Below are 17,998 nucleotides of genomic sequence, written 5' to 3'. Positions count from 1 at the left end.
CTCTCTTTGCAATACAGATAGCGCTACTTCTATCAAATTTTTTTCACCTCTACACTTCTTTATTCGGGTTCCGTTCGGGTTCCAATCGGTTCCAATTATTTAAAAAAAAAATCACAATCATCTGACCTTGAGTATTTTTATACGGAGAATCATGTTTGTACATGCAGAAAGCTTGACAGCTCATCGTTCTTACGGCATATAGGCGTACGTCATAGAACTTTTTATGTTGTTTGTGTTGTTTTTGTGGACCCCTTCACTTGTGAATTGACATGAGGGCGCTGTTCATTCTATTAGCGCAGTGCCATTTAGGGCACGCGAGTAATTCAGACACCCATTCTCTATTATACTGTCCTAATACACCGAGACATTTATTTATATGAAAGGATCCTCTCTATGACTGGCGTACAGATCCCCCTCTCCCAGTTTTGTTTTCACGACCAAGAAAAAAAAAGAGAAAAGGAAAAAAAAGAAAAGAAAAGGGATAAGAGGAATTATCGAGAAAAGGAAAGGGATAAGGGAGAATTGTTTTCTGAATATTATGTCAAAATCTATCACAAACTTTGATTTTTGAAATAAAAACGTTATTAAATGAAAATAATATAATAAACATGTTTTTGAATAAAAAAATTCTTTTCGCTCGGTCGCAACTTTTTAAGATATAATTTATGCGATATGCCAGGTCGAGCCCCCATAAAAATGCCACTGCTCTCTATGATGTGAGGTAAAAAGCGCATACATTCGTTATTCCGAAGCTTCGTTATTCCGAAGGTTCGGATATTCCGAAGGTTCGTTATTCCGAAGGTTCGTATTTTCGAAGGTTCGTAATTCCGAAGGTTCGTTAGTCCGAAAACGAAATGAGGTTCGTAATTCCGAAGGTTCGTTAATCCGAAAAAGAAATGAGGTTCGTAATTCCAAAGGTTCGTTAGTCCGAAAACTCAATGATAAACTAACCTTATTTCGTTTTCGGACTAACGAACCTTCGAAACAACGAACCTTATTTCGTTTTCGGATTAACGAACCTTTGGAACAACGAACCTTATTTCGTTTTCGGACTAACGAACCTTCGGAACAACGAACCTTATTTCGTTTTCGGGTTATCGAACCTTCGGAATAACGAACCTTCGGAATAACGCCACAAATGTTCGGATTAACAAACCCTTTTACATTTTCGGATTAACGAACATCGAGGTATAGGCAATTTGCGTGTTTCGGAATTACGAACCTTCGGAATTACGAAGTGTAACCGTAAAAAGGATAGGTGTGAGAATGAAATGCACATTCATTCATGTAGTTTCCAATTTCTAAACAAGTACAAAAGTATACACAAGTGCACCGTAGCTTTTTGTGGCGAATCGTGATGCCTCAAGTATATGGCAAAACTGAAAAGTGAATTGTGTTGAAAAAATAGATATTTGGGAATGTTTCCAATTTTATTTGATGTGGATATTAAACATCAATAAAATACACCTAAAAGCCTTATTGTGTCCTGAAATTTGGCGAAATGTCGCATGATAATATTTTCAAAATGTAAAAAAAAAGCCCTCAGAATTTGACAATTTGTTAATCGACGTTTAACAAATTTTCCATACACTTTCATTAGGGCCTACACAAAAAAAAAATCAGTTTGAGGGAATATGCGTCACAATTGCGGCCACTTGAGTAATTTCAAATATTATTAAAATTTAATATTGCAACATTTATTTTTGCTTTCCCCTAAAAAATATCAGCGATGTGTCTGTTCATAATATCCGACCAGAGCAGCGAAAAGTAATTATATAATAATGAATACCTTGCAACAAAGCATGAAGTCGTGCAGTACAGTGCGTGTCAAAAAATGGTAACACTTTGAAAAAAATCCTATAAAGGATGTATATATTTATAATATCATGGAGCTTTTATTTATAGGTCTCATTGAGCGAATGGCGATATGACTTACGACAAATATTTCCGCTTGAGTGAGCGCCATTTACTTCGTGAAAAGTTCGTAAAAAACTCTTTGCCAAAAATAAATGGAAATAATTGTATGGATAAAAGTAGACGTGAATCATGTATTCATCATTGTGATGATATCTGCTAAAAGCAGCAACGAAACAGCAGCCTTATATCCAGTGGCATACCTAGGATTTTCCACAGGGGGGGGGCAAAACCGTCCGGCGAAAAATTTGAGAAGCAAAAAAAAAGGTCTTCAAGCTCGTCAGGGGGGACAAAAAAAAGGTTTCGTCGGGGGGGGGGGGCAGGTATACGTTTTTTGCATATAGGTTGTGACTCGTCAGGGGGGGGCAGACTGCCCCCTGCCCCCCCCCCCCCCCCCCCCCCCCGTAGGTACGCTAGTGCTTATATCGACGGTCCAGGCTGGATATATTTATATCGCAGTAAGTAGAGTAAAATTCACAAAGCGAAATGCTGAAAAAAACCGGATAGCAAATAATAACGAAGTTATTTAATTTTAAAGATTTGCATTATTCCAGTGAAACGGTTCTAGGCATGTCTTCATGAATATTCATTAGATGGGCTGATGATGTCATATCCCCACTTGTTCTTTTGTATTTTATTATATGAAATTAGGTTTATTTACAAAATTTCTACCAGGAACTAAAACAATTGGATTGACAACTAATTGAGTGAGTTATTCATTGCCGCAACTTATTTCATCATAATGGAGACACATCAGTTACACATGTATAGAAAATGAAACAATTATGATTTCATGTAATAACATAAGAAAAAGGAAAGTTTAGATTGTAACATCATTAGCGCACCTAATGAATATTAATGACGATGTGCGTAAATACTGTTTTCACGAAATATTTATTAACTTTAAAATTCAATAACTTCGTTATTTGTCGTCCAAATTTAATGACATTTTTAGCATTTTGCTCTGTCAATTTTACTATATTTATTTAGATATAAATATTTTTAGCCCGGATCATCCCTTTAATAACGTTACCTCAAGTACTGAACTACTCAACTCTGGCCATCATAGTGCAATATTCTGAGCTGTGTAGTCTTGTAATATTAGCCTTCTTGAATGATAACGCACTAATTCCACTCAACACTCAATATAATTTATACCCATTATGTTAGTAGCAAAACAATTACTTTCCTCTCAAAACATTTAAGTATCTCTGTATTATCATAGGCTAATTCATTCTATGAAACATTAATGGTTATCTAAAAATGTGTGGTCATTTTTAGACTAGTTATTTTATAACACGCAATCAATGAGAGACATCACACAGTGTTGGTCAATTAGATGCAGCTAGTCTCCAAGCACAGACTCACATTTGACACTTTAACCAACAACAGGTCTAGAGTTAAGACTAGACGCCAAATTCTACGTCTGTGTCAAATATTGGTAGAGCCAGCCACAGTACATAGTAAATCTAGTCTCGGTACTTCAGACTCTGCATTATACACTATGCGAATTGCGAAAACCAAGGGTCTGTGCCTGCAGATTTATGATGTAGCTGTGATTGGCACGAAAAGACCAAGGATCCAGGGAGGGGGGGGGGGGGGCACAGGGGGCACGTAATGTAAAAATGCCATTAAAACCGAGGTGCACCCCCTCTTTTGAAATTGAAGACCTTTTTTTTTTGGGGGGGGGGCTTGTCAAATTTTTTCGGGTACGAAATATCCTAAATTTGTGGTTGAAAACCTTTTTTGGGGGGTGGGGGACTTGTTAAAATTGTCATCTGAAAAGTTTGCCCCCCCCCCCTTTGGAAAATCCTGGATCCGCCCCTGCAAGGATTCATTTGTGCCCGAGGGAAAGTGGAGAGAAACACTTATAAAAATTGGAGCATGAAATTAGAGGCCTAAACCCCTTTACATGATAAAATATGATAAAGAAAAATGCTGGAGATCTCTGAAATGAACTTTTGTCTGCATTGATTTGTTTAATCTTATGTCCTCATATCCAGCTGCATGGTACAAACAATCTAAAGGTTATGTTTCTAAGCTCAAAATGTTCCTTTGGGTAGCATAGTGGGTATATAAAGTTACTGAGTGTTTTATTTTCATTGACTATACATTATGAGAAATGTACAGCAAATGTATTTATATATTTGAAACAAACAGATATAGTACACGAGACAGGAAATGTTACACCTATACCCACACGATAGTGTAATATCGAAAGAGAGAACTGTAAAGGAATAATATGATACTGTAACAAAACAAAGAAAATTGATTTTATCGCCTGTAGGACAGATAAAACTTGTAAATTGGGCGCTATCATGCATGTATAGCTATGGGGACTATTACCATTTTTTAAAGACTAAACATAATTATACCATCTCCAGGGGCCGCGGAACGGTTTTCAAAGTAAGGGGGCGGGGGCTGGCCATGCAAAAAATCACAATCCTATGGTCATCTTTACGTTTTTGTATATACCTGGTTTTGAGAAAAAAGTGAGGGGCTTAAGCCCCCAGCCCCCCCCCCCCCCCTGCTTCCGTGGCACCTGATCTCTTATCACGATTATGCAAACTTAAGTATATAAACAGAGCAGTCAACAAATCATGTAAAAATACAAAGATATTACAAAGAGAACTACCAAGGATGAAAACTTCACTACTCCTGCAATTGAAAATCAATTTGATTTCATACAATTTTGTTGGTCATTTCCACATCAATTTTCAATGACAAAGATATACATGTACCAGTATAAGATCTTTAACAAAAATAGTAAGCGAATAGTTTACATCATAAAGAACGAGAATGCATAGTTATTCTCATTCGAATATGAATTGTGTTTTGCATTTGTTTCCTCTTTTATATTAATTGTTGAAACATTTATACGATCACGAACTGAACAATTATACAAATCGTCAATATAAATGTTGGAGACCCCCATCTTAAGTAGTTTAGGAGCTTGAATTTGATGGAGGCCTCGAAAGGAAAGTGACGAGGAAACTTTATTACAGTGCAATAAAAGACACTTCTCTTTTATTGCATAATTGGGGGGACAAAACAAAATGGATAGGGAAAGAAAATAATATCTGCTCATAGTATTATAACATTGATAGACTGTATGAGCGAGTGTATGAGCGAATGTAGAATAATCAGCATACTGTTCCTACAATATATTATAATTTAGTTATTTGATACAGAGACGAAATAGATTACACCCCCATCATCATGGCGCACCAAAATCATGACATCGAAAGAGGGTACTGTCAGGAATCATGTAACACTACAACAAAGCATATACATGTACATAACATTTTTCGTCAGAATGAACGTACATCATCCATGTCATGTAAATATGCTTATACACTCTGGCGTAAATCTGGCGTATATGCTTGCTTATACACTGGGTGAAAGGGGATATATCCCCCTCAACTTTCGGAGAGGGTTGCCAGTACAATCATCCCCACGCATTTTTCAAAACACTAAACGATAATTGTTTTAATTGACCAATGATTGATATTCGTGTTTATGCATGGATTTATTTTAAAATGCCGCCAAAATGCTCTTAATCGCAATGCTTCTCACGCGGTTGCTCCGCTCCCGCGCTCAATCTTGATTTGAACATACTCCTTCGTTCAGATCTAGTATTGCAAAGGTTATATCCGCTGTATTACAAGAGAATGGTATGACTCCATTTACTTATTAATATGGTTATTATACATGTACATTGATCATATACCAATATCCTTTAAATACACCGGCGTAGATGGGGGTGTGGCATCTTCTGTCATATTCTTTGTGCAAAAGGGGGAAATAATATGGCATGAATGAGTTAATGATGACATCGAACACATCAATACCGTTAATAAGATAAACCTACACTAGTAGGATTACTATTATGTATAGTGTGTACGGGTGTATGTATGTATGTACTGTATTGATTGATTTATTTATTTATTTTATTTGGCAAGTCACCACAACATATATACAATAGCGTTAAAAAACAGGCTTGCACAGGATGACCCACGACATGTATAGAATTACGATAATAAAAGGTAAAATTATACTATTTACACAAAGAAACAAAAAATCTGAATTTACTATTAGCAATGAATAGGATACAGAGATGATATATACAAGAAGAATATAAAGAAAACAAGAAGATATGTATATATATTCTTGTATCCATTTCAAATCGCAGTATAATTAACATAACAATCTAATGAATATTTCAAATGTGAATAAAATTTTGTTCAGAAATTCCAATGTTGCATCATATTTGTGTATAATTTAAAAGATTGTTAAAATATTTTCCTCTATATTTGCATCATTTTGCAATTTCCAAGTTTCAATTTATAGTTATCAATTTATTAACGAGTGACCCTTATTTCCCCTACAATATATGCATGTTGTTTCCTAACGCCTGAAGCAACTTTTTCAACGCTCGCTCACGACGCTCTCTCGCCGCAGCCCGCAGGCTTTCGGTCTCGGCCTTTACACAACCCATGAAAGACATTTTTTGACATTTTCAGTCTCCCAACACAATACCTGATGATTGTCAAATTCAAATTTATTTATTTATTGTCGACATGATACATTCAGTAGACAAACACCATTTAATCGCAGTGTTAAAAAGATTGTTAACATTCAATATAAAATCATGTTCCATGCAAGTTAACATGCATTTTATTTCATTTTATTTCGTTTATTTCCATTTTCAACAATTACATTTTGTTTTGTACATTTTGACATACAAATAACAAAACATATTTAAAGTATCCCTGTACAAAAGTTATATTCAAAATTGAAGAAAATGACAAGAAAAAAATATGGAGAAACAACACAAAATCCATAAGCAAAATCGCTTATCAAAATTATTTCAGACATGCATCCTTATATATAATATAATGTACATTTGATTTATATTGATTGATTGATTGATTAATTTTATTTGGCAAGTCACCACAACATTATATACAGTAGCGTTAACAAAACAGGCTTGCACAGGATGACCCACGAAAGCTTATTTCCAGTGGGGTCCCTCGACATGTATAGAATTACGATAATAAAAGGTAAAATTATACTATTTACACAAAGAAACAGTCTGAATTTACTATTAGCAATTAATAGGATATAGATATGATATAAACAAGAAGAATATAAAGAAGAAAAGAAGATATGTATATATATTCTTTATCCATTTTAAATGGCAGTATAATTAACATAACAATCTGATTAATATTTCAAATGTGAATGAAAGTTTGTTCAGAAATTCGAATGTTACATCATCTTTGTATATAATTTGAAAGATTGTTAAAATATTTTCCTCTATATTTGAATCAATTTGCAATTTCCAAGTTTCAGTTAGTTATCAATTTATTAACGAGTGACCCTTATTTCCCCTATAATATATGCATGTTGTTTCCTAAAGGGTGAAGCAACTTTTTCAACGCTCGCTCACGACGCTCTCTCGCCGCAGGCATTAGCGTACCTACGGGGGGGGTGCAGACTGCCCCCCCCCCCTGACGACTCACAACCCATGCAAGGGACGTATCCCTGCCCCCTGACGAGTTACAACTGATCCCTGACGAGCCAGAAGTGGCTCCTTTGAACTTGATGACTTTTTTTTTTTTTTTGCTTGTCAAATTTTTTTCTGGTACGAAATCCTTTATTTGTGGTTGAAGACCTTTTTTTTTCTAAGTACGCCACTGGCCGCAGGCTTTCGGTCTCGGCCTTAACACAACCCATGAAAGAAATTTATTGACATTTTCAGTCTCCCAACACAATACCTGATGATTGTCGACATGATACATTCAGTAGACACACACCATTTAATCGCAGTGTTAAAAAGATTGTTAACATTCAATATAAAATCATGTTCCATGCAAGTTAACATGCATTTCATTTCATTTGATTTCATTTCGTTTATTTCCATTTTCAACAATTACATTTTGTTTTGTACATTTTGACTTACAAATAACAAAACATATTTAAAATATCCCTGTACAAAAGTTATATTCAAAATTGAAGAAAATGACAAGAAAAAAATATGAAGAAAGAACACAAAATCCATTAGCAAAATCGCTTATCAAAATTATTTCAGACATGCATCCCTGTAATATAATGTACATTTGATTTATATTGATTGATTGATACGTTTTACTTCTCATAAACAGAATACAAAGCAAGTACATTACATTTAATAAACAAATTAATAATTCAATTAATGACATAGTAAACGAGTATATGAATGTGAATTTAAAAGAGAAATATGGGGAAAACCAAAATACTACAACGTGTACAAGGAGCACCAAGGCACATGACTTGTGCTGAATCATTGATTAAATCGGCTGATAAGTTCTTTATATAATAGGCGGCTAGGCCTATTAGGTATATTATTTTAGACTCAGTAAAGCTCTTTGTTGAGTACACATTAGGGACTAGTCTGCTGTGCAAACCCTTCACTCGAGTTTAGGGTCTGAATGCCTTGTGTACTGAAGGCCCCTGTATTGCAACAGCAAGTTTTGTATGTGCTAGTATTTGCGTGGATCAAAGTTTCAATCAGGGTCTGTGCCTGCAGACTAGATAGGGACTACGAAAGGAGAGCATAATCGTCGTCATAACATAATATATCCATCGGACATTATCAATACCGGAAGACGTGTAAAAAAAGCTGATGGAAGATTAATTGAAATTAAATTTTTTATTTATATACTTGTAGCAACTTCACCTTTTCTTCAAATTATACAGAACTTCATTTTTTATAAAGTCCATTCACCTTTGTCAAATCACGTGTTTTCACATATTTGTAAGCGCACGAACGTTTCCTGTATTGTAAATACTTTTTGACATGTACGCGCATTCCAAACTCCATGCCTTGTAGACATCTGAACAGCCAATCAAGTTTTGTTTACAACCCATCAACGAATGACAGCTTTTGTTTATGGTCAACAAACTTTTATTCAACCAATCATTTCAGTTCAAGGCGTGGCTTATCTCAGAGCTTTTTGTGTGGAAACGTGTTTTTACTTCACTTCTTCTTGTGATCTCGTGGAGTCAACTTCGATGTCACGCGTTTGCCGAAGAAAGTCGCTAAACCTCGTGGTTTTACAATTAAACCCTTCTCGGATTTTATATACCCATAACAGATTTATACACTTGGATATTTATATATTGGAGTTATATAGTTCTGCATTTTTGAGTTCATCTTTTCATCTGTGGACATACCTGTGGATTATTTTATTCGCATTTTCCGGGTGCCATAGAGGAGCTTCAAATTCATTGTCTTTTTCGCGGACAAGATAACGCGACAAGTTTTCTTTTAATTGTGTCGGGATTGTGCAACAACTTGGGACTTCACTTTCGCAGTGATTACTAATATCTTCCGCGTTTCGGTCATCAACTAGAGCTCTTGTCGCGATTCGTTGTACGCCCTCAACGGACTAAATCGCTTGGCCATTATTTATAAACAACCGAAATCGCTAGCGTGGCTAGCTTCCATATTATCTTTGAAGCTCAATTCATGGAATCCGTGAATCAACTCAAGTGTGCCATTTTGGATCAGAACTAGTCAGACAGTTGGTGAGTAAAGTAGAGAACCTTAAATAAAAATTGTAGTTAGGAATTCACATAACATCCTGTCCATTACTACTAAATACTTATTTACAACCGGACAAAATTATAATACAAACTCATAATTATTTCAAATGGTAAAACTATGAACTAACAGAAAAGTATACAAACATACATTAATTACATTTGGTAAATAATATCTAGACATGTCAATGTACACCGTTAAAATAGAGACATGTGAAAGTAGGGACATACTGACGATGACACCCAGGGGGGCACTCAGTATATAATGCATATAGTGGGTATGTGCCGCGGAGGGGCAACCCCATTTTTACACTCAAATTTCCGTTCCAAGGCTTAGCATTTTTGTCTTATTGAGAAAAAGAACAAAGAAAGCCGCTCCAAAGCATAGCATTTTCTTCTTATCGAGAAATAAGAAGAAAAAAATCCGCTCCAAAGCTTCGCATATTTTCCGTTACGCCGTTCCAGCCGCATTGATCTGCTACAATTTATTATGAGCCGCAATTTTGGTGAAAAGCGGCCGCAGAGCGCTGTCCGACCATCGCCTCTGCGCTAGCGCGCCCGCGGCGCCGGGCTAACTGCATGTACGTTCCATAGGGATGCTTTGTCTATGGGATGCATACGCAGTACTCACACGCAGGCGACCCGTTCCAAGGACCCCCGTTTTCACAAACATTTGTAGTTCCGAAGACCCTCCTTTTTACAATAAGCCCACTCCAAGGCCCCCGTTTTTTGTCTCGCCCCCGGGCAAATACCTACTACCTTTAAGGTCGAGTACCCCCCCCCCCCCGGGCGATGACATCATAAAAAGTGCCGAACATCCCAAACCATACAACACCTCCATAGCGCTAACCTTTAGGATTGGAGCAGCCAAGATGTTTGATGGCTACAAGGAGACTGTACAGCGATGTTCCAATTCAGAATCAACTTGTCTACCAGACATGAATGAAGAATATGTAGGCGATTTTATTCCGTTCCATTGTAGTACTCAATACATAATTCATGCGAAGTCCTTCCTGGTTGTTGGGTGATCATCAACAGTTTAGTTACTTATCTTCTTACTTCTTGACTCCCACTTTTGTTTGAGTCGTTCAAACTTCTTCCTAGAGGCACCACCCACTAAAAGTTCAAAAAGGAGTACCAAAAAAGAGAGAGAAAAAAATTTAAAGGCTAACTCAAAGGCTTATATATAAGTGCGTTCGATGATAAACAGTTACATTCTAAAAAATATATATCGAAATGAAAAATGGGAACTTCTCGGTTTTCAATCAGAGGGTCGTGGATTCGAATCGCAGGCATGACGTGTTTTCCTTCAGAAAGAAATGTATCCACACTGTGCTGCACTCAACCATGCAGGTGAGAATGTGTAATAGAATCAAATCCTTAAACTGTTAAATGCAGCGAGCCCTTCTGATTAGTGGTAGCTCGAGCCAGTATAATTATAGTTGCGCTGTGTATCACGTGTACCCTATTGCAAAAGCGCTATCTAAATTCAGCGAGTGCTATCATCATCGTTATCATTATCATCATCATCATCATCATCATCGTTACTTATTTCATTTATTACAGGGAGTAGAATGTGCTTACTTTCTCGGAAGATCACGTCTGTTAGATATTCTAGACCAGCGTTCTGCAAGGCCAGATGAAGTTCCTCTACCTGCTCACTTGGTCGGACCCTCCGTCTCCATTCACTTAGCATCTCAATCAAGCCTGATCTTGAGATTTTATCAAAATTATATTTCCTCATACTTTGGTGCGAGAAGCCAAGTTGGTAGCCAAGAGATGTCAAGTCCTTCAGTTTATGGATCACATCGGCAAGTACCTCAAGCAGATTATTAGATGCAAAATGTTGATGCCTGCAATGTTAAATAATTACAAGTAGAATCAGAAAAATTGTTATGTAAAGCCATATCATCCTTACACTTGTATTGATAATATTCTTACAGACATGCTCAAGTTTTCGTATTTGATAGTGCCAAATTAAAAAAAAAAGTCAAGCTCTATAGAATACAGACCGATAGGCGTACAAGATAATAATAATAATAATTATATATACATATATATATATATATTTGGGCAGCCCACCACATGCGCGCGCACTCGCAAAACATCTCTCTCACACACACCCACCCACATAACACACACCTACCAAAATGAATAATCCGGCGTTGTAAATGACTTGAAAATTGTTTTACCCAGAACCGCCTCGGCATGCCAACATATAAGATTAATGCAATGTACAATCTTTCAGGAATTCACGGGCCCGTATTCTGAAGTCGGGTTTAACTTAAACTCAAGTTTAAAGTTGTGGTTTAAGTATGGGAAGCAAATTGATACATAAATCACTAACGATAGAGATATCATATTTCAGCTCATTTGGCTCTCAAATCGTTCATAATTGTCTAAGAAGTATATATTATTGTCTTTACCATGTAGATGAATCAGGAAAGAGCACAGTAAACATAAGAAACGTACAACTTAAAAAAAATTGATACATTTGGCTTCCCATACTTAAACTTCAACTTTAAACCTGAGTTTAAGTTAACCCTGACTTCAGAATACGGGCCACGGAATCATATTTTCCACATCCCATTTTGTGTTTTTTTATATGCCAAAACGGAAGGACTAAAATTAATTTTAATGTAATGTGACATGTTTACATTACAAAATTAACCATTAGGAATAAATTGTTGCAGATTAAAAAAAAAACCTATAGAACTTATCAAAATACGCAAGAGATGACTTTACATGTGCAAATGCCACCTAATGCATGTCATGTATTTAAAACGTTATATTGATATATTAGGGGGGAACTCATGGCCCTGGAAAAGCGGAAGTGCTGAAGCACCCAAAAAAATTCCAAGGGGGTGCTGCGTGTATTCTTTTTCCATAGGCATTCTGGAAGGTGTGTTAAATTGGGGAAAAGTATGGAAAATGACCAACATTTTGTGTTAAAAACCTTTCTTTTTGCTTGGGACAAAAACGACCTTCATCTTGTAATGAAACCTTTTTTTTTGCTTGTCAAATTTCCTGGGACCAAAATGTCTTTCAATTCGGAGGGAAACTTTTTTATTTGGCTTGTCAAATTTACTTCAGCACCCCCACTTGAAAAAAATCGTTCCCAGGGCCCTGGAAAAACTTACGTATCCGTGATGTTGTCGACAGCATAATCTGGTTCATCTGAATACAGAAATACAATATAATTCGGTTATTTTACACCATGTGCTATTGGCAGTTTATAATAAATTACTTCATGTCATGAAAGTTAGAATCTTCCTTTAGAGATTAATGATATTCCCATAGAATAAAAGAAAAAAAATGAAAAGGAAAGAAACCACTACAGTAAACGAAAGTGACAAATATATATATCGAACCGCCATTGAAGACTTTTGAGGAATACTGTATAAGGACACCCACAACCTAACTATCTACTTTGAAATAATTATTTACCTTCTATAGAGATGGAAATTTGTTTTTCTGCTGTTCGTTTGAGATCTTCTTGGATGGTAATGTTCAAGTCCTTGTTGCCTTTCTCTTCAGCAGAGAACTGCAGCTTGAAGATCAGAGGATCGCATTCTCCACTCAGTATACCTTTAATCGGCATCTGCAAAAATACCATGATATGGTACGTCAATGATCATGATAGAATAATATTAATAATAATGTTTTACTTACCCAGGGTAGTCACTACAGCGGGCCCTCCACAAAGTTATACTCTTAACCTTCTCCAATCTAGATTGTTGAACGCCCAGCAAGAAAGAAGGCAGACGGTCCCTTTTTGTAAGTCTTTGGTATGACTCGGCCGAGGATCGAGCACACAACTTCCGGTTCATGAGGCGGGCGCTTTACCAGTCAGCCCTTTGTTGTTAACGTTGTTGTCGTGTAAACATGGTAAACGACTGTGCACTATGTTATTTAGAATATTGAATCCCATTAAGTTTGGGCCATTGTTTGAATTAATAAAAAAAAATACTTTGAGTGTGCATGGTGAATCCGAAGTTGGTTCCATTTCTTTCAACATCTTCTGCATTCACGTGACCAACGGAAATCGTAATGTGGTGCATATCCGGTAATCTAAGCATCTAAGGTTAGAGTTGGGGGCAATATGCATTCTTATACACCACATTTGCCTACAAAATGGCCCCTCTTAGGTACCCCCACATTTCCTGTTAACCCCCCCCCCCCCTTCCATGAAAATGAAACATTACCATTCTTTTCTGTACTTTTCCTCCATCCTGGAGTATAATCTTCAGGTGCTTTGACGTTGGCTGTATTGAGAACTGGAATTCCTTCTGGACTTGACAGTAGGGAACAGATGAATTCCTTTCCTTTCGGCTTATATGCTGTAAAAAAAATCATATACGAAATAATTTTCGATTAAAAAGCACAGTAAAAATATCACGGCATGACTTGATTCTTTGGTCAAGTAATACAATTTCTACCAACTAAATATAAGTAAATAGAATCTGGCCCAATTTCGGTATTCTCATCATATCATCTCGTCAAATTCACTAAAATGACAAAAGTTGTATATTTGCCTGTCCATCACATCGCACATTCGAAAATGCAACGGTAATATTATTTCACAGTGACATAGGAGATCCAACCCTCATAATTCACCTGTTAAATAGCATTGTACCATGATATCACACAGATATGTATAAGGTAGGCATATGACCATGTCAATAATATTTATTAAACACACACGCGGTGTAAAAATCATGTATTAAAGAAAAAAAGTAAGGTCAAAGTAATCTTTGTATCATATCGGAAATAAAACCTTCATATATATCCTATAGGGATGAACTATGTAGACGCGTAAACGTGGTTCCTCTTCTGGAGTCAAGATGATTGGCTGGAAGACGACACATCTTAACTGAACTCCTGGACTATCGCTAGAAGACAGAGCCAAGACTTGAAGATGACGTGTATGAAACACGATCTCAGATTTTGCGGTATGTGATGTACCCCTAGTAAGGCTCCTCCGACCGAAAGTCCCTGTGGTAATTTGAAAATTACAATAATTGGAGAATGAATACAAATCAACCTTATGATCACCTTCGGAGAAAGCGCATGTCAATCTAACACCAAAAAGGCAATCTGGCAAATAACACTAAGCCTGTGGATCATTAATATTGAGCACCCGGTCAAAAAAGCGTATTAAAACCTCTTCCCAAGTTCGAAAGGGCTGATACATTCAGTATAGTCTGATTAGCTTCATAATATCCAGTCACTATCATTTGCAAGATAAAAAAGTACATTGAGGGACTTGCAGAATTTTTCGCCAAGAAAGGGCGTGCAAGATATTCTGATATCCAAATTTTCGCAAAGGATTGACGGTTGGAAAAAGGTTCAGCGGCCTCTTCACTTTTGTAAGATTGACCAATTCGATGATATAGTATAAATAACATTACTGACCCCTAACAAAAATTTTAGACAGGCATTAGGGGTATTATCTTTATCCTTTTATTGAACTTTAATCTTTGTTAAGAATAGGGACCAAAAGAAAATGGAATAAGTATAGAAAATCTAGCATTAACATAATCATTGTTTTACTACTTGATTTGATATTCAAGTTTTAAAAAAGTTTGATATATTGTTTAAAAAATAAAATGTCGTTTTTAAAAGACATATTATACATATTATACAATTAATCATTGCTTAGAATCTTAAAAGTTAAAACTTATATCATAAATGACTTATTTGTTTGTTTATTTTATTTTCAATTTGTAAAAAAGGGCTTAACAAAGTATACTTTTCGGTATTATAATTATGAAGTGATGAACAAACCTAATAAGGGTGATATATTACCAACTGTAGAATTCCAATAAATTCCAGCACCGTATAATTAAGAATAGGGGGTGTCCATTATTGTTATTAAATCAGCAATAAATCATACACACTTTTTACCTTTAAGACAATATACCTGAATAGTAATGTTACTTCTTACTTGGTTTTGTTTTGGTGTGGAGAATGGTAGAACAGTCATCACTTCTCCCCCGGAGACTGATACAGTGTGGTAGTACGACTTTGCAAGGTTTGAGTAGTTCTTGTGTGAGGGAAGTCTCTATGACTGGGGTAACCAGGACCTCACCGTCTCTGAGGGGAATCCTAGGAGCATCATGAGTTGATACCTGAAGGGTCACAACCGATCTCATTCCTTTTGGTATAGCTCCTTCGGGAATAGATAGAGTGACACCAAGTTGATCGAGGGCCAGGGTTCCTCCTCTGTGGTCAACGTTGCAGTGCGAGATGAAGTTTGGGTAGCTTGGTTGCGATCCGAGTGCTGAAGACATGGATGAGGATAAGATATACTCAAATAAAATCACGCCTTCAAAGGTCAAGCTTTGCGAACCGACCTCGGGAGGATAGGCCACGAATCATAGGTAGGCCTATTCCTGAAGAGACGTAATTCATTCACGTGTATACATGTATGTGTGTGAGGGTGTGCGCGTGTGTGTTTGTGTGTATTTGGATGTGTATACCCATCCATATAGGTGAGGGTGTGTGTGTGTGTGTGTGTGTGTGTGTGTGTGTGTGAGGGTGTGTGTGTGTGTGTGTGTGAGTGTGTGTAGTTTTGGGTGGGTGTGAGGGTTTGTTGGTGTGGGTTTGGTGTGTATGTTAGCATGCAAGTTTTCAATGGCCTAGTTCTGGGGACATTTTTTTTTTTACATTTTACCTATCAACCGTGGACGTCCACGTTCCAGACAACCATGCCAGTCGATTCCTCATCTCATTTAAACCGTTCCATCCAGTATTTGGACAAAAAAAAAGAATTTCCGTTCGGTCAAATCTACTTGGTTAGCGAACCACGCTCACGTATGTCTAAAACTGAGCCTGGTTTGTGGAATACATTTGAATTAGGAGTGTATGAGACCACTACTGAGTCCCCACTATGTCGATTAATTATAAGTCAGCCCCCAATCGTCAAATTACAAGACTGTGTGTGGGGGTGTTTTTATGTGTGTATGTTAAAAAAATACATTTAAATGCTTTGTAAATTTCAGCTTTCTAATTGGCAGGATTTAAAGTTGTCACACGTAAAATTACCTTTTCAAATGAAAATAGCTAACAGAAAGAGGCTTAAAAACTATCCTGACATCTGAGAAAAGAGGTGATTCAAATATCACAGTTTCATAAGATTGAAAAGCTACAAACACGATACTCCATTGTAATAAGGTTGATGTTAATCAACTCTTACCAATGCTTCAAAGTTTATGATTAGGTAAATAATTACAAACGTGTGGTTAGGATTGCAGCCCCCCCCCCCCCCCCCGTCGCTTTGAGGTAAAAATTTGAACGGCATTTACCTTCTGCTATCATTTTGGCTGCGTCATTGAAACGAAACGCCTGAGCAATTGCCAGAAGTCTATCTCTGGTTCCACATTTCTGCAACCATTGGTTCAGCATCTTCATAACCACACGACCGATGACGTAAGACGGTAGAGAAGTTACAGATGCGTTCATGATCTGCAGAACTCTCGAAGAATTCACCGTTACTCGATGACACAAGGTCAGTAGGTCTGCGGTGGACCGAATAGCGCCCAGGACATCTTCACGACCTGAGGGCATTGATTGTTTTGGAATGGTTACCATTTGTTTCACTTTCAAGAAGTAGTTTCTAGATCTAAAATACACTTGAGGGGGGGGGGGGGGTATGAGTCACGAACAAGATAAATCACAGAGGGAAAGAAAGGAACACAAACGTGACAAAATGAGAGATTCTTTTAGGTGTTTCAAGAGTATTAAATAATAATAATAAGGCATTTAGGAACGCTATACATAGTACACTATATCATAGCGTTTACACTGTAGATCAATTTACAACACTTAAAAAAGCTACATCTATCCTAGATACAAGTACGTTTTCAACTGTTTTTTAAATCTAAGAAGAGAAGTTTCAGATCTTAATTTAGTGGGAAGCTTGTTCCATTCTTTTGCCGCAGCAACAGTAAAACTACGTTCACCGGCCTTGCTCCGGGTTGTCTGATAGGTTAGTCTAAAATGATCTCCACCTGACCGCAAACCTTCTCGTTTATGATTATGAACCTGAAGTGCCCCCTTGATATACATTGGTACATGATCATGAAATGATTTATATACATACAAAAGAATCTTAAATAATATTCTTTGTTTAACTGGTAGCCAGTGTAATGCCCTTATTAGTGGAATAGCATCATGTCTACGGTCAACTTTGTGAATAATACGTGCTGCCCAGTTTTGCAGACTCTGTAGTCGCCTTACGTGCATTTGGGGAACTTCTGTAAGGAGTGCATTACAATAATCGATCCGAGATAGTACATGACTACGTACCGCATGATGACATGCATCTACTGTTATGTACTTTCGTATGCGACATATATTTCTTAATTGAAACCTAACAGATTTACATAAAAAATCAATTTGCTTTGTCATAGACATGTTACAATCCAAATATACACCAAGACTCTTAATTGAAGCGGATGGTAAGACTTGTGATGTACCAATATCAATAGAAATA

General features: G+C 36.7%; 1 protein-coding gene across 1 annotated transcript; it reads right to left on the bottom strand.

Annotated features, from left to right (window-relative positions):
- Window positions 1-7,547: 7,547 nt before the first annotated feature.
- Window positions 7,548-17,051, bottom strand: LOC135157856 (netrin receptor UNC5C-like). Its single transcript, XM_064114917.1, has 8 exons — window positions 16,809-17,051; window positions 15,449-15,784; window positions 14,279-14,496; window positions 13,707-13,841; window positions 12,949-13,102; window positions 12,642-12,678; window positions 11,086-11,354; window positions 7,548-10,617 (listed from the first exon to the last, which is right to left on the bottom strand). Exons 1-8 carry the CDS (start codon window positions 16,963-16,965, stop codon window positions 10,541-10,543), a joined length of 1,383 nt encoding a protein of 460 aa, XP_063970987.1. The 5' UTR covers window positions 16,966-17,051; the 3' UTR covers window positions 7,548-10,540.
- Between the last annotated feature and the right edge of the window lie 947 nt (window positions 17,052-17,998).

This window comes from Lytechinus pictus, unplaced genomic scaffold, assembly GCF_037042905.1.
Source record: "Lytechinus pictus isolate F3 Inbred unplaced genomic scaffold, Lp3.0 scaffold_20, whole genome shotgun sequence".
In the NCBI taxonomy this organism is placed as follows: Eukaryota; Metazoa; Echinodermata; class Echinoidea; order Temnopleuroida; family Toxopneustidae; genus Lytechinus; species Lytechinus pictus.
Note: the sequence above shows the minus strand (reverse complement) of the source record. Positions and strands in the feature narration are given on the sequence as shown.